Source organism: Xenopus laevis, chromosome 7S, assembly GCF_017654675.1.
Source record: "Xenopus laevis strain J_2021 chromosome 7S, Xenopus_laevis_v10.1, whole genome shotgun sequence".
NCBI lineage: Eukaryota > Metazoa > Chordata > Amphibia > Anura > Pipidae > Xenopus > Xenopus laevis.
Window position 1 is genome coordinate 66720596 of NC_054384.1, and position 26563 is coordinate 66747158.

Sequence of the window (26563 nt, forward strand, 5' to 3'; positions counted from 1 at the left end):
TGTCATCAGTTATAAATCACCCTACATTCTCCAAGCTTGGCATAGCTACTGTCCAGACTTTACACTGATATAAGTATAAGGGGCTGATTTATTAAACTGCAACTTTTTCAGGTGGGGCTTTTTGATGTCAAAAGTCGCATAAAAGAAACCTGCATTTTTCCTGGGTTTTCTTATGCAACAAAACTGTGACTATTCTGAATCTGAAAATTCTCCAGCGAAATCATGTAGAATTCAATAGCAGATGTACCTTTTACAACTGGAAGATCTTTCTTTAATTTGTGGTTTTAGAGTTTTTCGTATGTTCGTGACGCTGGCTTTTGTGCGACTATATGAAAAAGTTATTGTTTTTCATTTTAAAAAAAAAGTACTTGGCCTCACACTCAGTTATGGAATGTCTTAGTGAATTTTAATATCCTTATATTTTGCAATGGGGGTACATTATTCACAAAGTAATGCTATATTAATGTGTTGAGTGATTGTGAGCACAATGCTTCAGGATACTGGCTGCAGCAGTACATGCTAATCTTACACTTAGGTACAAAACCAAATCACAGTCACTATGTGGAATGGTATTTAAAGTAAGAACAAAGTTCAGGCTGCTGATGGGAAACCAGCCCAATCTACTTTCATTCTTTGAGGAACTAGTCCTTAAATGAACAAAGCTGAAAAGCAGATCTGACTGGTTTGTACGCTGCAGTGTTCTATCGACTAAAATAAGTAACCTTCTTGTACTGGCAGTTTCAACAAGGTTTTCTAGAGTTTTTAATAGAACGCTGACATTCCTGGGTACAATGTGTTTAACAGAATGAACCGCTATGCATATTCTCATGTAAACCTGTACAGTGCAATAAGAGATGTCTCTGAACGTTCTGCCAGGCTAGGAATGCACAATAGCACATCGCACACTGGGAAACAGAACGAATAAGGTGCATGGGGCGTATCAGGCTAGATGACTAAAGGTGGCCATAGACTCAAAGATCCGCTCGATTGGCAACATCGCCAAACGAGTGGATCTTTCCCCGATATGCCACTAACGGCATGGCTATATCGGGGGTAATTCGAACATTCGGCCGTATGGCCGAACGATCGAATTACGATGCGCCAAGGGGCTCCGACGGGTCGGTCGGGTAAAAATCCAACCTTCCCGATCGATATCGTGGCCAGATATCGATCGGGAAGACCTGTCGGAAGTCCCCATACATGGGCAGATAAGCTGTCAAATCGGTCCAAACGACAGATATCGGCAGCTTTATCTGCCCGTGTATGGCCACCTTTAGAAATTTGCTCTAATAACTCAGGATTTAGAACACATTGAAAACCATATTATAACCAAGGTACATATCATTTTTATGTTAAAGAAAGTCTTGTGCTAATGTCACACACAACATTTTCTCCTCCAACTACCTGTCTGTCACTGCATACACAAGTTGGTTATGCCTTTGCACAGCCTTAGAACTGCTAAGAACTGCTTTTATAGACCAATAAAGCTCAAATCACATTATTGTCCTTTTTCAGAATGATGTCCTGTTCTGTTATACAGTGATCTCTCAGTGTGAGGTCAAGAGCAGCTCCCAGTTCCATTAAAAAGGAAATCAAATGTACTAGGTTCTTGAGAAAAGATTCAGAAGAAGGCCAAACACAACCTTGGCTTGTTTAAAGAACATTACTGGAAAAATTGCACAAATCCTTGCATTTTAACTTTGGTTATTTTGGTGTTTGCAAGTCTGCTATGCTATACCCTTTGGGTATATCCTACCTACAAAAGTGCAAAGATTTCCTCTTTTGAGAAAAACAAAGTTTATATGTTCTGCCCATGTCTATAAGTTTTCTCCGGTTCTCCTGTTTCCTTCTGAGTTTAAAAATGAACAGGTTGATAAATTGACCATAGTGTGTGGACATAGGAACTTATATTGTAAGTGCTAATATGCCAGGGATTACTGTGAATTATATATACGGTAACCTCTATATTCCCGCAGACTATGTCAGCGTGGACAAAATGTATACTGCACATCATTCCTTACATTTTGTGCTGATGGTAAGGTTGTCAGTCCCACAAGTGGCTGCTAATGGCTATCCAATAAATCTGGGTGTGACAGCTTCCATCATTCTCTGACATTTGCCATAGAGGAGATCAGTACATTAGTGCTAGTGATAGCTAAATGGCAAAGCTTTGATAATAAAGTACAGGGACAAAAGTCAGTGTTTAGGCCTTTAGGGTTCACCTATCGGCTTAAAACTGCATTTGTTTGAATGATTTTTATAAAGGTGAATAGTTTCTATGCAGAGTCCATGCAGTTGCCAGCAAGGTACAAAGTACATCGTGCATCATTTAAGAGAGCCCTAGACTTTACTCCTACCTGTACTTCCAGGAATTTCTTTCTACTTACACATGAACTGACTTGTGCCTTACTAATCTCATGCTACTGCATCAAACAACTATTTGTTAATATGTAGAATAAAGTAATATTTACAGTACTAAAAAACTAAAGACATTTAGGGAATTATTTTTCAAAATCTGAAAAGTTCTCAATATATTCTGAAAACTACTACTAACCAAATCCGATCTGACTTTCCCCCCCTTATTTGTCAATAAATTGTTTTGAAAACCTCTTGTGCAGGAAAAAAATCATTAAAACAGTGAAAAAATCCGAACCGTACAGATTTTTTAGATTTGTCTTCAAAATCTTCAGCTTTTTCGGATTTGACACCCATTACCTGCAAATTTTTCAGTTTTGATGCCAGAAAACCACGAAGTCTTCAGATTATTGAACGAAACCCAGCACAGATTAGGATATCAACGAGACATTTGCCATTGACTTCTATATGAACTCGGCAGTTGGAGTACTTTTTTATTTGGACTTTTAACACTATAGGGGTTTAATAAATCACAAAAAACGTGAGTTTTTTTTTCTACGGAAAAATGATGGTTTTCCTGTTTAAAAGTCTGACCAAATATCAATCCTTCTTTTACTCACACTGTTGCTTAACCTGTCACATACATGCACATTCTCCCTCTGCTTCTTTGTTGGTAGTGTGTGTTATACTATACATCTGACACTGTGTTTGAGCAGCCTGAAACAACAAATGCATTTAGTGCAAATGCAAGAAATGTGGGTGCAAAATGAAAAAGGATCACATTTAAAGAATGGAGAGTTGGTGGGGCCATTAAAGTGCAGACTGTGTACAAATGTTATGAGTTTAAAATTTTGGTTTGATACCTAACCCCATCAATGATTAGGTCCAGTTACCAGCACCCAGAAAGATAAACAAGTTATATAATAAAGTACAGGAAATTACAATGCAAGAAGGAAGGAGGTGCATACAGTATATGGGAAAGACAGTCAAATGAGGAAGTTGACAGACAGGCTGACAGTAGAAGAAAATGTGGGAAGACAAGGTAAGATATTCCAGAGGCCACAAGTTGATTGACATAGGACAGAGAGATATGTGAGAAGACTGACACACTGAGGAAAGTTAGCCAGTGACATATAATAGCAGAAATAAAGCAGTTTAATGGTAGCCGAGTAAGGTAAATTCCACCTTAGTGTACATATAATACTGCCTAATCTACATGCTTTCATTAACCAAAATATTCTACTTACTTGCTCCTCTTTGCCACTTGATTCCTCTTTTTTCTCGTAGTTATGAAGGAATCGTGAATTGAACTTTGGAGAGGACGGTGCTGGCTCTTGAACAGTAGTACGGGAAATTCCATAACCATTGGTGCTCCCCCTCTTTTTTCCATAGACATCACTAACTTCAACGAGATTCGTGGTTTTTGAAGCTCGGTAGTTTCCATCGACTTCAAGTCGGCTGCGCGTCAGTGCTGGACTAGGAGAATAGTAAGTATCAGAAGCCCGCAACTCTGAAAATCCATGGGACAGGTCTGTGTGACTGGAGGACTTTCTGCGTGTCAGAGAGGTGACAGGGGAATATGTAGAGTTGTAGCCATAGGAGTATGTTGGGTAATTACTTGTCCCATATTTAGATGTAGAACGTCCCACAATGTCTGTCCTTTTGCTAGTTACATCTAGACGAGGAAGGCTCCGTTCCAACTCTGGGTAGGATCGGAGATGTGGGGAACTGGAAAGATATGAGCTACCATAACTTGTCTTGTATGGGAGTTTATCACGGTCAATATAGGATGAATTGAGGTTGGAGGTATATGAACTGTAGCCCCCATAACTTTTGGTATAAGATGTATCAGTATATCTTTTGAGGGTGGAGGAAGAGTGGGACATACTGTGGGTGTTGAGAAATCAAGGGAACAGACCAGCATGGGCTACAAGAAAAGAAAGAGGATATGGTGAATGAAAGTGTGGTAATAAATACCACATTGTAAAACTGACACTATTATTATATTTAACATATTAGCAAGAATTGAACAAGTACCATTTTATTGAATTGAAACCTGTGTTCCCTCTAATATTGCTTATAGAGGTTTCCTTTAATAACCACAGATGGTTCCATTCTACAAGACAAATGTGGAGTTAGCATTATCCAAAAACCTGTTATCCAAAAAGCTCTGAATTACAGATAGGCCGTCTCTCATAGACTCCATTATATCCAAATTTTTAAAAATGATTACCTTTAACTCTGTACTAATAAAAGAGTACCTTGTACTTGATCCCAACTAAGATATAATTAATCCTTATTGGAAGCCAAACCAGCTTATTGGGTTTATGTTTACATGATTTGCTAGTAGACTAGAAGGTATGAAGATCTAAATTAAGGAAAAATCCATTATCCTGAAAACTCCAGGTCCCGAGCATCTGGATTACAGGTCATGTACCTGTATCTGCATACATCCAGCTTTTAGATAATATAATGTTACATTATACCCTTCTATAAGAAGTAGCTGTAGATTACAGAAGGCTGAAGTATATATGTTTCTTGCGTATAATAAAAGAATATTCACCAACAGTGCCCATGAAACAGTATGTCTGTTATTGGGCAGTTTTATATTTAAAAGACTTATGCTGAAAAGGTATTCTTCCTATTCTTTATATTCAAAAATCTATATTTTCTTAATTTTTTTTGTACAAGGTAAAGTACAGATATTACTACCCCTCTTGTATTAGCCTGAGTTAAATTAAATAGAGGGATTGATTGTGTTATATCCTACATGTAAACAGTAGTTTACTAGGCAGGACCTTGTGCCTTGGTAATCCTCTAATTGCTCTGGAACTTGGAAGTTGCCATGTTTAGCTCAAGAAATAATGAAAATTGTAGATTTTTCTTAAGACACAAGTCTTGTTCATTAAACTTACGTTGAACAAAAAATATACTGCCCCCCTTTAAGAAAACCTTTTGTAAATCTTGTTACAAAATGACTATATCTCTTTTTACTGTACAATATGATACCGACCTAACTTTTTGTTTTGTAAGAACCTAGTACTATGTTTGTATCAGGTGCTCCTTTCTATCATTTTTTTGCTTTTATTATTTTTTTATGCAATATATGCACAGTAGCTCACATTGACATATTCACTGATAAATGTTAGTAAATGTACAGAATACATTAGCAATGTACCATATTAATCGATACAGAAATATACTTGCACTAGATCACAACAGTAATACAGAAGAGGTAGACTTACTACATGTTTCAGAATAGAGTCATTTGAGTGATGTAACAGTACTGTTGAAATCCTGTAATTGCATCGTATACAGTACTGCACCTTAACATTATTTCCAGGAATGGCTTGTCCTTGGGCATTTGTGTCATACAAAGATTGGGTTAAAGGTAGATCTATAGTAGTTAGCACACAATGGGTCCGCAATTACTCACTGCAGGAATCAGTTCCTTTGTATGAACTGGTTAACATGCTTTCACTTGAAATGTTTTTAAGATTTGAGTGTATTTAAATAGTCACAGTACCTCACCCACCGCACCATATACATGAGCACCCAGCCAAGAGGAGTAAGAGGGCTACAAGAGCCCGGAAGGGATCTTCAGGGTTCTGAAGAACACACTAACTTGAGGTTTTTCAGGAGGGATACTGGTGCTACAGTGCTAGTATTTTATTTCAGACCCAAGACAGACACAAGAGTGTATAAATTACAATGAATTGTTTTTATTTAGGCTTAGGTTATAAAATACTTTGGACAGGGCCCTTCTTAACTGATGTATCGGTTATTGACTGCTTTGTATAATAATCTATATGTTCAATTGTATAATTGTACAGTGCTGTAGAGCATGTTAACGCTTTATAAATATGTGATAATTGTTATGTTTTGGGTAGACGAGGATGAGTAGAGTATAACAGTGCTTTATTAGCAGAGTCATGCCGGCATTACACAACAGTAACTTTCACTTTTAAGCTACCAGGAAGTATGCACATTATAAGTATGAGCACAGTGACATCTACAGGCCATTTGCATGAACACCACATATTCCCCCTATAGTAGGAAAGCATTTGGACAACTATAATAAACAACAACAATGCATCTTAAAGCAATGTCCTTCATCAAATGGAGCTTCTCCAAAGTCATATCTAACAGGAGCAAGACGACTTGCATTCCATATGTGCCCATCAGACAGTTCATATGTGTATGGTCCTCGCTGGCGTCTCACTTCAAGTGGTGTAGTAAATTTAGATTGTCCCCTCCTTGTTTCAGTATTTCTGGTTTCTTAATTCTGACTAAAGATCCAGGCTGAAAGTGCACTTCTCTTGCACCACGTTTTCTGTCAGTATAAGCCTTGCATTTGGCTTGTTGCCATTTCACAATGTCAGCAGTAGATGATTTTGTAGGCACAGTATTTTGTGGAAGTTTGATGTCTGCAACATGTAACTTAGTGTCTGGCATGTAATAATTCAGTAGGAGATGATTGGGTTGTTGCATGGCACGTTGCTCTGTAGTTATGTAGGAACTCTGTTGTAAATACTTTCCAAGATTTCCCAGTAAGATTTGCTGTCTGTAGTGCTTCTTTCAGACTTCTGTTGAATCGCTCGATTTCTCCATTTGCTCGTGGGTAATACACTGAAGATTTCCTATGCACAATATTCCTCTCTCTCAGAAATGATTCAAACTCATATGAGACAAACTGTGGTTCATGTAGCTGATGTTATATGAGAAACAAATGCAATTTCAGGCTGAATCAGGGAATGGTACTGGCTGAAGTGGTGAAATTTTAGACACTGGCTGTGTGGCAGGCACTGGTGCTGTAGTAATGAGACCAACAACTAATTGTAGGTTTAATGCAGCAAAGAGATCCCTTCCAAGTATAGCAGTACCCTTATTCACAATGTAAAAGTCACATTTTGCAGTATTTGATTCAAATTGTACAGTCACTGTCAAGCAACCAAGCACAGGGATTGGATCCTTTAAGTAACTAACCAATTTCAGGGCAGGTGCAACAAGCAGATCTTTTGCAAAGTATTTTAAGAAAACATCCTTTGGTAGTATATAAACAGCTGAACCTGTATCAAGCGTCAGGTTAATGGAGTGTCCCTTGTCAGCAGAAACAGTACTGACACTGACAGTGCATATAAACTTGTCTGGAATAAATGTACCAGCTTTATCCACACTTAATACTGTGACATTTGTAGTAGTGACTTCATGAACATCTTTAGCAGATTTTTTTATTTGCTGCACGGTTTTGCATTTGCATTTCCTTAGCACTGTATTTTGCCTGTGACTGTGCATTATTAGGCCACAGTGTTGAATTCACAATCTGTACATTCCCAGCAGTTCCCTGACTGAGAGTTTTAGCCTCTGCCACTGCTGTCAATTTGGCTAACAACTGTAATAGCCTTTGCAAGGGTTAAATCCTGCTCTAGGAGCAGTCTCTCTCTAATGCGAGGTGAGTTTGTACTTTCCACTATTTGGTCTCTTAGCATTTCATCTGTTAGATTCCCAAACTCACCTGGAACAACCAGCTCTCTCAAAGCTGCTACAAATTGTTCTGTGGATTCGCCATTACGTTGTCCATGTAGGCAGAATTTATATCTTTCAGCAACCACATTTACTATTGGCATGAAAAAGTTCTTTATAGCAGTAAGTGCAGTTTCATAAGTATCATCAGGTAATGGTAATGTATAGATTATAAGCTGTCCCTCTGCTCCCAGGCAGTGAATAAGTAAAGCACGCTTTCTAGCAGCAGAAATCTCCCCTTGGTCAGCAGCAATAATGTCATTTTCAAACATACGGATCCAAGCAGTAAAAGGTATTGTAGGCTCACCAGAGTTTGGAAGAAAAGGTACAGGCTGCTGCAGAGGTAGAAGAGCCATCCTTGTCGCCATTTGTTATGTTTTGGGTAGCCGAGGATGAGTACAGTATAACAGTGCTTTATTAGCAGAGTCATGCAGGCATTACACAACAGTAACTTTCACTTTCACTTTTAAGCAACCAGGCTAGCATGCACAGTATAAGTAGGAGCACAGTGACATCTACAGGCCATTTGCATGAACACCACAATAATCTACTACTACTACTAATAATAATATCAATAATAATAATCAGGTGAGGTGGAAAAGCATAAACATGATTACTGATTTGTTAATGTATATTTTTTTTAGTTGGGAGGAGAAATCCAAGGGGCTTAGAAAAACAGGTGGGCACTAACACAGAGGGGATAACTCAAACAAATCTCAAATCTGGGGCTTGGTGGGCTTCTGGCAGTTGATGAGATAGAAAGGGGGCACTATCAAAGTAAGTCGAAAGGTTGGGAAAGGGTGAGAATGATAGGAAGAGATGCAGGTTATGATAAAAGCTCAAAGTTCATTTGAGGTTGTTAAGGTGGAGTTAAATACAAGTGAAAAGGTCAGCTGCTCTTCGGCATATTGGGATTACAAAAGTGGTGAGAAAGGATTGATGAGTTTGGAAAAAGGTACTGGATTGCTTCAGTGATGGTATTTCAAAAGTAAGACTTTTTGTGTTCATAATTAAAGCTCTTTATAGATGCATCATGATGAGATAGTTTTGCACTATACCTGGGTAAAAGGCAGGTTACCGAGAACTAAGAAAAGTGTAAAAGCCAAGTGCTAATTTGCTTCTGTAGCCCTTGTGGTTCACAGTTCACAGTGTGACAATTCTCTTGCTAATTAGTGAGCGTCAGTTGAAACCACAAGGGCTACATGTTTTTTAATGTGAAATAAGAGTGAGAAGGAGTTAAACAGATCCTACATTTATGGTATGGTGGGGAGGTTAAGATGGCAGAGTTGGATGAGGGATTCATGTGCCCAGAGGGTTGTTTGTGAATGTTTTATCAATAAGACACATCTTTGGTGCATAAAGAGTGGAAATCTTTTTCACATTTTTACCGGAGCATGCAGGTCAGGATCAAAAGCAAAAAAACTGAACAGTTATGTCCTGTGCTGCCCCTCTTCTAGTCGCTGACTGACTAACAGGTTAGAATCTTGCACTTCCCGGTAATTAAGTTGCATAAATCCATGCTGCTTGCAAAATAATATTATTGGGTTTTTAATGTTTAAATGTTTTAGCAGCCTTAATAAATGGTGATCCAAATTATGGAACCCTTATCTGGGAAACCTCAGGTTCTGGATAATAGACTCCAATGCCTCCATTTATGTATAACTTAAATTACAAGCCGAATATGATTTAGCCATGGTATTACCACACTTTTATACACTTTTTTTATAGCGTTTCTGGAAGGGTAAGGAGATGAAGGCAGAGACAATGATGAAACACTTTCACAGAGCAGCAAGAATCTGTCAGAGGGTGTAACAGTATTATTATTAAAGGCTAGACTTGTGAATTCTCTCCTGAGAAGTATTTAGTAGGAGCAATAAAGCACTTTTATGACATGACCTGGGAAGCGGATATAGCTGTGATTAATGTAAAAACATTTTTTTCGAATTTGTTTGAGCAAAGGATAATTTCCCACTTTAGCCATTAATGGTAATTAATGTTTTCTTCAGTAGCAGGTAGAAAGCTGTGGTTCAATGTAAGCTGGACCTTTGTCCTTGAAACAATGTATTTGATTTATCCTAAATATGGTCATGTAACCTGACTACAATGAACATTGTTTGAATAAAATGTATATCTGTATTTAGTAATAAAGTCCTGTTCAGTATGAAGATCTATTAACTTCTCCTTCCTTAAAGGAAAACTATACCCCCCAAACAATGTAGGTCTCTATAGAAAGATATTGCATAAAACAGCTCATATGTAAAACCCTGCTTCATGTAAATAAACAATTTTCATAATAACATACTTTTCTAGTAGTATGTGCCATTGGGTAATCATAAATAGAAAATTGCCATTTTAAAAAATAAGGGCCGCCCCCTGGGATCGTAGGATTCACTGTACTCACAAATATAACAACAAACCATACATGTTAGGTCACATGAGCCAATTAACAGACAGAGTTGTGTCTTTTGCTCCCACGCTTCTTCCTGTTACAGTTAGAGTTGTAGTATTTCTGGTCAGGTGATCTCTGAGGCAGCACACAGACCATCACGAAATGGTGGCTCAAGGCAAGAGATGTAAAAGGGCAATATCTACTTAAATATATATTCCAGTTTGGTAAGATTCTTTAATATGCCACTTAATATGATATCAACTATCTGTTGCTTTAGTGTTCATTTTGGGGGTATAGTTTTCCTTTAATCATATCTTATATGTGTATCGTGGTTACATAATCCAAAGTCATATCCAAACTAAAAATGCATTACAGCATGCTTAGAGGCTACACCAATCATATTATAGCGTTTGGCTGTTTCCAATATAACTTACTTCTGTAATATGCAACGACCTACACACCAAAAACAGCAAAGTTATCAATGGGTTAAAAGCGCAATAATTTGTTTTTGGCAGGCCAATCAACCAAACAAACACTAATATGGTGGTTTTATAACATCCCATTCTAATCTGATGAATACAGCATATGGCACATTTGCAGTAATACCAGTGAATCTGAGGACTGCCATCATGAACCCACTTGAACCTCTCATGCTCATTACAAGTAGCCCCTGTGCAACATTATTTACCAAGATTACACTTTTAATTTTTTTGGGCCCAGGCATGAGGCTTCATACCCTGTACTCCTGTTACGTCTACTGAAACTCATTTATTTATGTTTAGGAATACAGATTTGGGACCTGTTATCCCAAATGCTTGGGACCTGGGTTTTTTTTCCAGATTACAGATCTTTTCCATAATTCGGATCTTCAAAGTCTACTAGAAAATCACATAAATATTAAATAAACTGAATAAACTGGTTTTGCTCCCAATAATTATTACTTATATCTTAGTTTGGATCAAGTACAGGGTACTGTTTTATTATTACAGAGAAAACGGAAATCATTTTTAAAAATTTGTATTAATTGTTTATAATGGAGTCTATAGAAGACGGCCTTTCCGTAATTCAGAGCTTTCTGGATAACAGGTGTCCGGGTAACCTATACATTCATATAACTATATATAATATTGATGAGTGGAAAAGGCAAACTGTCCAGAGTTCAGTCCTCCATTTACTTAAAGGGCATGTAAAGGCAAACTAATAAAATCCCATTTTTACTTTCTTTAATAAAAAAGAAACCTAGCTCTAATAAACTTTAATTAAAAAAAGTGTACCTTTTTTAAGAAACCTCACTGTATGCAGTGAAATTCTCCCTTCATTTATTGCAGTGGATAGGAATTGTTAGAGGGTCCCTAACTGCTCTGCATGGAAAAGTCATACTTATGAACAGCAGGGGGAGTTCCCGCCTTACTTACCAGCCATGCAGAACTCACTGTTTCCAACTCCAGCTGCAGGGGCACAGATCATGGGGCCAGATTTAAACACATAAACTGGGATTGTATTTGGAGGATTATTTTGCTGCAGCCACTGGTTCTGCAGAGTTGGAGAAAGTTTGTATTAAACAATACAAAAACTGTAAAATCTACATTAGATTACATGACCCAGTGCAACCTGCCTATTCTGATTATAAATTAGTCTTGTTGTATCGGCTTTTGGCAGATATTTGACTTGTGCTGTTTTGATAATTTACGACGATCCCTAAGCAGACCACACTGCTTCCCCTTTAAAATGATAATGGAGGTTTCCAACGCCGTAAAATAGTTTCATGTTAGCAGTATTCTTGATTCTATGCTCTTATGTGAGTCAACTACGAAACCTAAAAGTCAGTTTACAATCAATTATGAAAATATAATAGACTCATTTCTATTGTACATTTCACTATATTAAAGGACATAATGGTGATTTCTTTATTTTAGATTAGAGCCCACTGGACTTATATGCAATACCATTTTATATAATTTAGCCATATATATAATTTAGCTTATATAATTTAACAGATGGTACATTTGAACCACTATAAATCTATAGGTACACCCATCTGGATGATGAGCCTGTATAGGCAAGATCACAGGGAGAGTACCAGGCTCTTTTATACAAATACTCATTGCATAAACAAACCAGTGTATATTAATTAAAAATAAATATTGCTTCATCCAAATGCAGTTTGCATTGCCACAGCAATGCCCCCCCCCCCTTTGTGCAGCCCTGTGTATTGTACCACTAAAGGTACTAATAAAGGTTGTCACATTATACATTTTTACATTATACAAATTTATCACCCTCTAGTGTCAAAGTAGAAGAACTACATAACAGCGTGATTTTTCCTGAGGCAGGGCAGTGATATATTTAGCAGCCTTCTTTAACCTCTCCTTCTATACCTCCTCTCACATTTCTAGTGACAGTATTTAGGTCCCACAAATAAATTAGCAGTTCTCAGCACACAAATCCAGGTTTAGTTTTCTACAGCCCAAGGTGAAGATATAATGAGATATAACATAAGTGTCAACTGTCTAGCACTTCTTTTTCTGCCACAGTAAGAAGGCCTGGACTAGAAGTCTGTGGGTTCTGGCAAGAGGGGCAGCTGTGAGATACCATAGACAGTCACTATTTATTGGATTGGTGGGGGGTGTTTGTATGTGAAATGCCAGGGCTTTCTTTGAAGCTTAGTCCAAACCTGACAAATTATTTAGTCTGTGTAGGCAAAAGAAGGACAGCATATGGGTGTTTAGTTGAATGTCATCTAGTATGGGCTTTATTCAGACACGCACGCTAGGGAGCAGGGAGAGTCCTGTAGGTAGGGTTTCCATCTGTCCGGTTTTGACCCGGACAGTCAGGTTTTTTGAAGGGTTGCCTGGGTTAAAACTGCCTGCCTGGTTTTCCAAATTAGGAAAACCGGCAGGACTCCCTATGATTGACTCTGCAATCGGCCAATCACAACATCATAGCCCTGACTCTGAGATCCGCTCCCATGCATCACATCTTCCCCCTTTCATCACAGCCCTGCCCCCTGCCCGGATTCAACCGGGACTAGAAGGACACCTTCTCACTGTGGACCCCATTTTGGCAGGGAGCTTCCAGCTCTGATCACAGGAACAAAGAACAGGGAAATTTTGGGACTGACATTGGAGCATCCAGGCTCTTTAGTTTCTTTAAGATGGTGGCACACCAGCCTCTTATTTAGCTTGTTCTGGTATAGAAACACTAAGGGGCAGATTTATCAAGAATCGAATTTCGAAGTGCAAAAAAAGTCGAAATTCGACCATCGAGTAGGCTAGTCCGACATTTGAAGTCGAATTCAAAGGATTTTTACAATCGTACTCCGATCGTACTCCGATCGTACTTCGAATCAAACGATTTAAACTATCGTACGATTTCACTTCGACTTCTAAAAACTTAGCCAAATGTTGGCTATATGTTCTAGGAGTTCCCCATAGGCTAACATAGCAATTCGGCAGGTTTAAGGTTGTGAAGTGTCGAAGTTTTTTAAAGAGACAGTATTTCGATTATCGAATAGTTGAAGCATTTTCACTTTGAATCAAAGTCGAAGTCGAATTTGGCCTATTCGATGGTCGAAGTACCCAAAAATTACTTCGAAGTTCAAAGTTTTTCAATTTGAATATTCACTTCGACCCTTAGTAAATGTGCCCCTAAATAGTGAATTTATGGTATGAAAAACATCAGTAGTAGTGTTGCTAGGAGTTTTCCAGTACAGTGAATGGGAAGCAGCAGAGGCAACTTTGGGTGCTTCGCTTCCAGCTGAAAAATGTTATATTTCAGAATTTGTGAGGAGTTGCAAAAGTGTTTACATCACTTTTAAACAGTTTGTTCACCTTGCCTACCAACAAAACGTATCTTTTTAAAGTAGCAATACAAACTGACACATGCAAGGAAATGTGCCCAACTCCTTATCTTTAATAATAAACAATAGGTGTTATTAATTTTGTTTAAAATCTGGGTATTGAGATCATATGAATTGTAATGAATATATATATATATTGATATAACTAAAATATTTAGTGGCTTCTAGCTACCAGCCTTCTAGCTGATCCCAATACCACAAAATCTCACTTGCTGTTTGGTTGCTTCCAGAACCTATCCAAACCAGTGACTGAATATTGTCAGATCACTAAACTCCTAATGCAGGTGCGAGCTTGTGTGTATATTGAATTTATATAATATACTACATGATTATAAAAACTTAAATTGATGGGTGGGCTATGAACTGGGCTCCAAGCCGGGGAAAATATATGGATGTCTGCTTAAACACCCTCATACAATTCATCTAGCACAAACATTTTGGATGTGTGGGCACAACACACAATGGGATCCTGAACTGAGTAAATAGAAATTTGTACTCTCAGAAGGTAAACAGTAGACAGTGGTGCTAGGGGTTTAGAAGGCTGCAACTGATTGGTCCTTGTTTGAAATAAAAATTCATAACAAATACTCTAATTAACCATCTGGTCATATAGCAAGTATCCAGTTATTGTAAGACTATCATACAAAGCTTCAGGGGGAAACAACCCCCTTCTTTAGGCACACACAATGCAGACAGTTTAATGTGCGGACAAAAAGTAAAGGAAATGACACAATTGAAGGAGGTTTACAAGCACAATAAACCCACATACAAAAATATTCTTTATACAAGTTCACTTTAGTTAGTTTCACATGACCTTACATTATAAACAATTTAGAACAACAACACAAATTCCTTAAAGGAACAGTTCAGTGTAAAAATAAAAACTGGGTAAATAGATAGGCTGTGCAAAATAAAAAATGTTTCTATTATAGCTAGTTAGCCAAAAATGTAATGTATAAAGGAGGGAGTGGCTGGATGTCTCACATAACAGAACACTACTTCCTGCTTTTCAGCTCTCTAACTCTGAGTTAGTCAGCAACTTGAAAAGCAGGAAGTAGTGTCCTGGCTATTTTGTTAGACATCCAATCACTCCAGCCTTTATACACTAAATTTTTGACTAAGTATATTGAAAAAAATTTTTTATTTTGCACAGCCTATTTACCCAGTTTTTATTTTTACAATTCCTTTAAATGTATGAGCCTAATATTTATGTAGTCTTGATTTCTAAAAATAATACCCAACATGTATTTACCAGTAATTTGTGTATCAAAGTGAAACTGCCCATATGCTGTAAAATTTTACAAAAATAATTTACATCCTCATTCAACCTATCAACCAGTTTTAATTCAGCTGCAAAAAAAATTTCAAGCTGGGGTGGTATGTGGGCATGTGCTTACCTTTTACATTACATAATTTGCCTTAACATTTTGGGTGTGTGGGCACAACCATGCCACATGGTCAGTGTATGGTGTCAGTCACAGGGTTCCCTTCCCCTTAGTCACATTACGGGAAAAATGAATATAAGACCTTAGGGGCCATTTACAATGCCCCAGACACAAGTTCTAATTCACTCAGCACTTACATATGAGTATCAAGCTGGCTGTTCAATGTTAATAAACGCAAGGTTATGCACTTTGGTATAAATAATATAAATGTGAGTTATACACTAAATGGTGGTGTGTTGGAGTATCCTTACTAAGGAGGATCTGGGGATGTTTGTGGATAAGTTGTCTAATTCCAGGCAGTGTCATTTAGTGGCTACTAAAGCAAATAAAGTTCCGTCTTGCATAAAAAGGGCATTAACTCAAGGGACAAAAACATTATATTGCCTATTTATAGGTTTCTTGTAAGAACTAGTACCTCATTTTAAATATTCAGTGTAGTGCAGTATTCAGAAGAGTTTTGGACCAACCCTTTATACTAGAGAAACAGCACTTTCATTTGAAGTAACGTAGGTGGTTCTTTACAGTGAGGACATTGAGGTTATGGAATGCCCTGCTGGATGATGTTGTAATGGCTGATTCTGTTAATGACTTTTCCGAGAAACTTGGATGATTTCTTGAACAGGTATAATATCAAAGGCTATTGTGAAAATAATATCTACAAATAGATACATTTGGAGGGGTTGAACTTAATGGACTTTTTAGATCTTTTTCAATCCAATTTAACGATGTAACTATGGTGCATAGTTGTGCCCTTTAGGATTAAAATCCTGGGTCTAATTTTGCAGAGCTGGAAAGCACAAGGCAACATTGTCCTTACTGCCATCCATAGGCTGGTGGGAGGAGAAAGTGGATGCCTCACCTTACTCACACATTTTAAGTTCAGTAAAAGTATTTGAAAAGTAGTTTTTATTGTGCTAAATTAATCATTTTTGATTCTGACAAATAATGAATCCGGATTCAGTTTGGCCGCACACATTGGAATTGCTAATTCCAAACAGAATCATTCACATATTTCAGATACACATTTACATTGGCCCACTTAAAAATAACATTAGGTCCATTTGGCAAAAAAAAATTTATAGAGTGAAATGTAGAGAGCAAGCCTGAACTAAATTTGGTGTATGAATCTGCTTGTGTAAATTTCAATAAATCATATTTCCATGCTTATTGGACAGAAATGCTAGAACTGTGTATATGAGCCCTAACAGAAACAAGGAACTATGAATAAACTGTCTTGTTTGAAATAAAAGTTTGGTGGTTTTGGTACTTACTGTTCAATGAAGCAGAGAACCAGAGCAGAAAGTAAGGCAGTTCCTTCTAGTAATAGTGTTCCCATGCGCTTCTGTCATTGCCGTTTTAAAATCAGTTGTGACAAGTTGTTGTGACAAGTTAACAGTTCTGTCTTATAAATACAACTCGTCCACTGGCTGCCTCCCAGACACAAAGTTTATGCATGCTGCTAAGGAAGATGACATCAAGTGCAAAGTATTTAATTGGCTGTGTCATCACATAACCACTTTTATGTGCGCTTTGATAATTATGAATTGATACAGTGTTTGTATTATGTATCGTGACTGTAAGTTAATTCATTTGTCAATCACATTTACATAGCTGAATAGTAATTGGCAAGTATTGGCACAGCAGAAATATAGGATATGATATAACCATTATACTCATGAATAGACGTTAAGAGTGAATGTCCTTTAAATTACATAATGATGAACATTACAGGACTAATGTATATTAGAGAAATGGGAAACTCTATGTTCCATTCCAAGATTTCAAAGAGTTGCCCCTGTCAGTGGCAGGTGCACCTCATGGGGGGGGGGGTAGAAAGTGCACTGTAAGCAAAAAAATTGTGTTTTGTGCCTATTTTTTGCAATTTTCACTTTGCCCACGAATAAATGAGCTCACTAGTCAACGTGCCACACCCTTCAATGTTGATCACTTTTATTTACAGATAAATAGACTTGCTTTGTCTCTGCTAAAGCAGTAGGCTGTAGAGCTGGGCCCTTTAAACTTTGAAAGCAATTTGCCAAATAACCAGATTCCACTGAGCACACAGTGAACTGCAAAGATCACCTGCTTATAGAAGACATTGTTTACAGGTCTACTAAACAGACTGGACACATACCTTCAGACTATGGTACAAGACCAGATGGAGTATACCTAATACCCATGACACCATCATAAATGGCAATAATAACCACTGGCAAATGGATTTACCAAAATTTCAGATTTAAATCCATGCAACATGAGCAGATTCTGATTAGAATCAGGATGGTTTGACCCATAGACATAAAAAAAAACCCTTCCGGTTTTAAACAAATAAACCGAACTTGCCAACAATGATACAGATTTAATCTTCCAGCCTTCCACTCCACTCTTTATGCAAGAAGTCAAGACGATAACTTTTTCAGAACATGAATTTGGACGGTTTTCTACCTAAATGTACCCAGCTTTAGAAAGACTGTAAATTGATTGTAAAAGGCATGTTTGAGTGCCCTCTAGATGAAGAACTGTTGAAACGTCTCACTGCTGAATGCATTACCAGGCTGAGTTTAGAGCACCTGCTTCTCTGGAGCAACACGAATGAGTATAAACAGAGCTGTGTAAGTAGAGCAGGGTAAGGGTAAATAGTGAAATATATGATAGCAACGAATAACAGCATACTAAACCATATATATATATATATACAATATCTAGCTAGACTCTAGTCTCATCACTTGTCATCTCCACAATTTACATTATATTGTAAGCCTCATGGCAATCCAGTTTCTCACTTCTTTTGAATTGTTTCCTCATATATCATGTCATATATAATAATATGCAAGCAAAAAAAAAAAAAAAAGTAGATAAGTAGGCTCACCCTTGGTCGTCACACAGTTGTGTCTCTTCTTGCTCCAAGTCTTACTGAAGGATAGGTGGATACAACACCCCTGTTTCTATTGTATTATTCCACATCGTCTTTGCACCTGTCTCTTATGTTTCCTCAACTTTATTGGCTGTTATTTTCTCATCTCTACTCTTCTTGCTTTACTATGTCCCTGTCCACTCTTGCTGTACTAATTCTTCCTTGTCTCTAAGGCCTCTGTTTCTGTACACTTTGGAATTCAAGTGTCAAGCTTAGATAAAAATTCCCCTCGGGAAGGTTTACTTAGTTTAGTTCTAATCCAACTGTCTCTAGAACTATTTTTATTTTCTCAGAAGTCTGATTTTACTTTTTTAACCCTCTGCCTTATGTTGCTTGGGTCCATGTATTTTCTGTCTCCTTTGCTGTATTTTTATAAACCTCTATTTGATCGCTTTTTTCTGCACTGTTCTCTTTCTGTCTCTCACCCTGCCTCTCTCTTGTAAGAGGAGCTGCGATGTCTCACATGGCTGCCGAGTCCCCGTTACCTAGGAAATGACCCTGATTACAAACACTTTTCATGCTGCTCATTGAACTAGCTGGAAACGCACAGAGACTTCCTCTTCCCTGTGTTTACTGAGTGAGAACAAGCACAGACCTGTCCTACAGAGAAGAGCTTTGTACACAGGCCATTCCTACAGACTGGTGGGATCTATTAACCAGACCATAGTGCTGGCTGCTGTCCTATCAATGTGATGCCAATGTTATTAATAGAGAGAAAGTTAAAAGCTTCAGAAAAGGTGGCAACTGTAATGGACACCATACACACAAACACATGTATAGCTACAGTTATAAACATGCACTTTACAGAGACACATATAAATCGAACCTTAATAGAAGCCTGACTGTCATTGATATAATACCATAGACAAATACAGTTTAAGCTATACAAGCCTATTACAGTGACTGTACTTCCAAAACTTAGCAGCAGAGAAGCAAAAATAACACATATAAATTGATTTTCTTCCATCCAGTGGAAATGGCATACTGGGCTGTTTCATGCGTTTTGAGCAAATGACATATGGAAGATTTTTTAGGCAACTATTGCCCAACAATTGCTGATACAAGCTAGCAATGCAGGTCTATGGGGCCAACTTAAAAATGCAGTTCTTTGTGTTCAAATATTTTATTGGATTTTTCACAATGCAAAAAGAAAATAACATGCCTGCTCAATTCTGCAGTTCAAATGCAGCTCTTGCACCTTTGTTCCTGCTAATGAGTGTATGAGCCCCATGTTTGGTAATAGGAGAGGCCTGAATAGAAAGATAAGTGATAAAATGTCTCAGTAGCAAAAATAAACAACCCCACAGAGACATTTTTATGGCTTTCAGGGTCAGTGACCCCCATTAAAAGCTAGAAGAAGGCAAATAATGAAAAAAAAAACTTGAAAAAAATTGAAGACTAATTGTGAAGTTGCTAATTATATAACATACTAAATGTTATCTCTCAGGAAAGAGGAGGAGCTGTTTCTGCTATGGAGGCTTTTTTGGTTCACCTTTACACCCAAAGTCAACATACCTTGCCCCTGGACTACTTGGTCTTGCCCCTGTGTGACCTCTAGTATAGAAAGTATAACACAATAGAAGGCTGGATGTTATAAAGAAGCTTGTGTGCATCCAGTCAGTGAGACAATTATGACTGCTTAGGTGAAGCTAAAACTGCAGTGACACCTTTATAGAAGGTAGGGAAAAACCTTGGACATTAAAGGGGTTGTTCACTTTTGAGTTAATGTTTAGTATGATATAGAGAGTGATATTCTGAGACAATTTGCAGTTGGTTTTAATTTTTTATTATTTGTGGTTTTTGAGTTATTTAGCTTTTTATTTAGCAGCTTTCTAGTTTACAGTTTCAGCAATCATTGATTGGAATAAGAGACTGGAATATGAATAGGAGAGGGCCTGAACAGAAAGATGACTAATAAAAAGTAGCAATAACAATACATATGTAGCCTTACAGAGCATTTGTTTTTTAGATGGGGTCAGTGACCCCCATATGAAAGCTGGAAAAAGTCAGAAAAAGAAGGCAAATAATTCAAAAACGATAAAAAATAAATTATGAAGTCTAATGAATTGTTTGGACTTGGCCATTCTATCTATAACATAATAAAAGTTAACTTAAAGGTGTACCACCTCTTTAAAAGAGCATAAACTCTTTGTAAGTCCACATTCTTCCAGTTTGGCATTCCTGAAGTGGTAGCAAAAGCTTACATAATGCAAACATTAGCCACAAACATGTCTTGCAGTTCACAAATACCTCTCATACTTCCCTCTAATCAAACTTGCTGTTGCTAAAACACCCAAGTTAAAGCAATACAACATCAGAAATTGAGTATCTAAATAATGCAGCAGTGCTATCCCAAAGACTGAATATCATGGGGATAACACTTTTTCGAAAACGTGTTTCAGGGATATGGAAATACACACTTGACAGCCTACAGAGCTCTTCGAGCAGTCTAAATGTTGGAACTCCCCAAAGAAATCCTGCAGTGAACTGAGTTTGAATGCTTCAACGCTTGAATGCTGCATATCAGTTGTCTCTGGCCACAAAAAAGTAAGCGCCGGCGAACAGCGGAGTTGAATGGGGATGCACAGGTCCCCATATTGCAGCTGGGCGGCATGCCGTCCCCTAATTTTTTGCCGCCCTAGGCCCGGCCCTTTGTGTCCTTGCCACAAATCCGGGCCTGTAGGCTCTCTCTCTGACCAGTGATGAGCTAAAAGAGACATTTTTCCAGCTGAAGAAAGGAAATTTCCCAGATAAAATTACCAGGAGAGGTTTTATTCCTCAGGATTAATACACAGATACTGGGGGGTATTTCATTACTGGTACTTGGTGAATCCTGAATATGTGGGAACTGCTATTACTGGATCACCATGGCTTATGTCTACAAACACATTTAAAAATCAACCCAATAGGATTGTTTTACCACCAACCTTGATTTCTGATAGCGTCAAGTACAAGGTGCTGTTTTATTATCACAGCAATATAGAAAACATAAGAAGTATTTGCTTAAATTGAGCTGCCATTTCCATTTTTTTGAGCTTTCTGAAGTTTTTTTTGATAAAGCAGCATTCTTATGGAACATTTATATCTCTATTGTGCACAAAAATGATTTAGGACATAGGGCAGACAGTAAGTGAAGGGCCTTGTTAGTCCACAAGCCCTTAAATAAATTACACGTTAGGGCACAGGTAGAAGAGGGAGAGGAGATGCTTACTTACTCGCCACTTGCCTACGAGCAGCTCATGAACAAAGTGCTTCCAAACACAGTCAACAATGTATTCATCTGGAAATGCCACAGGTCTTTGTGAATGTAGACATTTGCAGCAATTCAACAAGCATGCAAGACAGGGTACAAAATACAAAAACATAACAGATTGCACCTGTTTTTTCAGCACTTTCAATTCTCCCTTCTATAGACTGTTTAGATGACATAATCATGTATCCAAAATTAAGATATAGGCTAGATTCAATCATTATGACGCTAAGTTCCACACCATTCCACCTCCTTTTGAAACAGCGTAAAATTCGCAAAACTATACCATCCATTTTTTTTGACGCCTGCGAATTTTCGCGGCAGTTTCGTGAATTTATTCGCCCATCACTACAGTTCAGGTTTGCTTGTCAAAGCTTCGCAGTATTTCCATTCCATACACCACGGGAGTGGACTCTTAAAGGCAAATGCCTTAGTGGGCCCAAGAAATCTTAGATGGGGTCTGTGAATCTTAACACATGAACAAATAATGGGGTTCATCTTATTGCACTAACTACCCTAGTGCTATGTAGTGCAATACTGTATCTTTGCTAAAATGCTTAGGTCTGGGAACACTTTTTGGTTTCTAATTAAATTTACAGTACATGAATGTGTTACAGCAAATTATAGGGATCTCTTTAAGCAGCAATTCAAAAGGAAAAAAAAATCTCCCTACTAATCCGATCTAGCCAGTTGGAATTTTCCCTGGATGAGTCATAATTTAATAATTATATCTTGTTAAACCTTGAAAGCATTGCGTTGGTAAACACATCTCCAATGAGTAGGTACTGATTCAGCCATTAAAGGAACAGTAACACCAAAAAATGAAAGTGTCCTTATGTAATGAAAATATAATGTACTGTTGTGCTGCACTGGTAAATTGTGTGTTTGCTTCGGAAACTCAACTATAGTTTATATAAACAAGCTGTTCTGTAGCCACGGGGGCAGTAGATTGTACTTGATCCCAGCTAAGGTATTATTAATTCTTATTGGAGGCAAAAACAATCCTATTGGGTGTATTTCTTGTTTATATGATTTTTTTAGTACAGTTGAATTATTAATTGTACTAATTATTAATTGTCTTACAGAAACTCATGCTAGTTATGTACTATACTAGCTCTGTCACAAAATATATTATTTATTTACAATCTCAAATCTCTATACATTATTCATTACATAAGTGTCTATTCAATTATCTATTTATTACATGACTAATACTATTACGTGCTGTGTTTTGTTTTCAGTTACCATTTAATACCTGCCCCAGGAGCAAATACATACAGTACTTTACTCACTAGCTTCATCATTAGTTTTGTATTGGTCTAGCATTTCTCTGTACTAGTGCCACCTTCAATCATTATCCATCATAAAGTATCAGCATGAAGCCTCAAGTCACTCTCATGCAAATAAACACACTCATGTTTCTCCCTGAATGACCATAAGTCTGGGCCCCTCCTACAATTCTATTGGCCTACCTGTGGGGGGACAGCCTTGCAGTTTGTCTTATCTTCATTGGTGACATTATAATACCTCACTGATTCATGGCAATGACACCCAGGGGTAAATGGCTTTTACCATTTTTGTGTCTTTTCTGTAGGTTTAATTTATACACCCATTGACTGCACAAAGCTGTACGTTTTATATAAATACCTGATAAATAATAATCATAATAGTAATAATAATGTAAATGTATTGACATGTACACAACCATGTGGTATAAAACTGAAATACTGATTATCCATGCACATATCCATTTCATAAGTGTCCTGTTTTAAAGGGCATCTGTTGGGCAAAAATATTATCCCCAACCAAAGGTGCGGGCTACTAGAACCTGCACTCTGGTGTGTATTAATGCAATGAAAAAATGTCACATTTCAGTGTATGGTAAAATCTTCAATTACTTTTTAGTCTGCACAGGACACAAGTTAAACTGCAGCTGAGTGTTGTCAGTGACCAGCACCTAATGAGTGACTGGGGAGCCACTGTATAGAAACACCGGCTCAGCATTGGGGCCCTCAGAAACTGTATCTGTGTGATATTGGTTACAGACTTGGGCTAGTACTCACTGTGAGTCAAGGGAGGGATAATCAGGCACCTGCAAGTCTGGTTCCTTACATTACACAAACATTTATTATGAAGAATTATTAGTTAAGAAAACATGTAAAAGCTTGGTTAGTTTAGTTTGTTAGTACAGTACAGAGCGAGAAGAAGAAGATAGCAAAAACTTTAGGTGTCACAGGCCAGCCAGAAGAGTATGAATCTCTCACCTTTCTGTGGGGACAGCTGCTTTATGGTCAGTGTTTAAGGCTCTTAACTCCTATCCAACACTACACTGGAGGCAAATTAAAGACCGAGAGGAGGAATCACACATAAAATCTGCCCAGCCTGGTCCTGTCTTGGTGTGGTGGTTACTAACAGGACCCAAGGTCTACTCATCCCCCAGGAATACATAGCTTGGGTTACTTGCAGGCTATATATAACTGCTGACTCGCTCTCTATCTCAGATTCCAACCTCTCAGGGCATTTAACCTCTCATGTGCCAGGATAGCTAAATATAGCGCACATAACTTTCAATAGTGTTTTACCTACAATATTCCTTCTTTTTTAAATTTAAGCTTGAACACAATTGTTGCTTAATTTTACATTTCTTTATTATGGGTGATTGAAACCTAACAGATCCATTCATTATGTGGACTGCATTACTGCACAACAATGTCATATATATTGCAGAAGGAAATATATTATATACATCCTTTTCGCAACCAGAAAAATAGGCACTGCGTTAATGCAGCTCTGAGGGAAGACTAATGAGACTCTTTGTAATAAAAGGCACTAGGTTTGCTCAGGGGCAGAAACGCTTAGTAACCAATCAGCAGGTAGCACCGGTCACCCATTTAAAAGCAAACATCTTATTGGTTGCTAACTTGCTATGGGTTACTGCTCCTGGGCAAACGTAGTGCCTTTTATTACATTTTGGGGTTTGTCTAATTGGAAAAGCAAGCAAACATTCATTATACCAATAGTACATTGTGATCCCGAGATACACATTCCTCCATGACGTACATGTTTGTTTTATTTGTGTCCTAAGGAAAGGAATGGGGTTTTGGTTTTGTGCAGGAACACTGAAACCCGGCCTGTCAGCTGCTGCCTCTGTTTACTCTGGTTAATGATGGCACTAGCAGGGAGTAGAGTGTCAAGAACAGCTGATCTGTTGCTGAGAGCTATATAACACTCAGGGTCTGGGGAGAAAGGATTAATGTAAGGAAAATCTCTCCTTTAAGGGGCAGATTTACTAAGGTTCAAATGGTAAATTCGAATTTTCAAATCTTTTTTTTGGTCAACACACTAACTCAAATTTTAATTGAAGGGACAGATTTATCAAGGGTTGAATTTTGAGTTCATGGGAGTTGTTTAAAACTTCCATGAACTTTCATGAACTCGAAATTTGACCAATTTCAATTTCTTAAAAAATTAAAATTTTTGAAACTCGGGTATATGGGGTCGACCTGCAAACTCGAATCGAATTAGAATCTAATTCAGTCAGGAAGGCAGCAAACAGCTCCAAATTAATCCCAGGATGTTCGCCATAGGCTAAAACAGCAATTTGGCAGGTTTAAGGTGGCGAATAGTCGAATTTGAGTTCTTAAAGGGACAGTGTATGATAAATCTAGAAAATTTTATTCACAATTTTTAAAAAAACTCAAATTGAATTTTAACTATTCCCTAGTGGAATTTGGCAGTTTTGGCTGTAAAAAAACTTGAGAATTCTATTCCAAAAATTCTAAATTTCACTTCAACCCTTGATAAATCTGCCCCCAAACGTGAGATTTATCACCCCTCTACCTGTAAACAGTTCTCATTCGAATATTCACCAACCTAAAACCTGTCGAGTTCCTGTAGAAGTCAATGACAGAGGTCCCTTGAACTATTTGAAGATGTAAATAATAGTGATGAGCCAAGTTTTTGCCATGTTTCGCTGATAAAATGACGCCCCACAGACTTTAATGGAAGAAAAAAATTGTTGCACGTCAAAAACGTCAAAAAAAAAATTCCAATTCGATTCGAGTTTTTGGGGTTGGGACTATTCGATCAAATTCTAAAATTTTTTCATAAATAAAATACCATTCGAATTGTAAATAAGATAGAATTAGAGTTTAAAAAAAAAACATTACTTTGAAATTTGATCTTTGATAAATAACCCCCTAAGTGTTTTCTCACCCCAGTACATACTCCTCTAGTTTCACATATGTAGATACATGGGATTTTGTTGCTCTGACGCTCAGTACAGTGTTTTTTGCACTATGTTCACCAGTAGATTTTCTCCTGCTTCTAGTTTCTTGGGCTGACTACTGGTATCATTTTAAGCAGCAGAAAAAACTCAATCCAGTGAGTTCAAGTGTGGGCAAACCCTTTCTTTATTATGGAGACAATGGACACATAGGCGTACATGTTCCGCTTGTGATTGACATCTGCGCCTGATTATTTAGATGCTTTCGTTTGTTGCTCCTATTGGTCATGACGGAAACCCTGGAGCTGTTGTTTGGTCTGGAGGTGATGGTATCGCCAGCATTACCCTGCTTTAATAGGTCAGTTCACAATGGAAGGCAAGAAGGACTGATTGACACTGAGCAAAACTATAGGGTGCAAGTAGCTTTAGAAAGTGAGCATGTTACAGCCTAATACTGATAAATTACTATGCAAATCAAGAAAATTATCAACAATCAGCATTGACACAAAAAAGCAAGACAAAAAAAAAAAAATCTGTATACAGTATTTTATAAAAAAAATGAGTAGGCATTGGAGGTGTCTTTAAAGTGATAAGTGAGGAAGA

The 26563-nt window shown here is 37.6% G+C and overlaps 1 protein-coding gene across 2 annotated transcripts in view; it reads right to left on the minus strand.

Moving 5' to 3' along the window:
* Positions 1 to 24182, minus strand: part of usp2.S (ubiquitin specific peptidase 2 S homeolog) — a 43888-nt gene extending 19706 nt beyond the window's left edge. The window contains exons 1-2 of one of the 2 annotated variants that reach the window (XM_041571329.1): positions 24000 to 24182; positions 3603 to 4282 (exon numbers count right to left, since the gene is read on the minus strand). In XM_041571329.1, coding sequence (XP_041427263.1) covers positions 3603 to 4241 — 639 coding nt within the window. In that variant the 5' untranslated portion in view covers positions 4242 to 4282; positions 24000 to 24182. Of the gene's footprint in view, positions 1 to 3602; positions 4283 to 18440; positions 19361 to 23999 lie in introns of those variants that run through there. The other variant, XM_018227781.2, reaches the window with a different exon arrangement.
* Positions 24183 to 26563: the final 2381 nt, after the last annotated feature.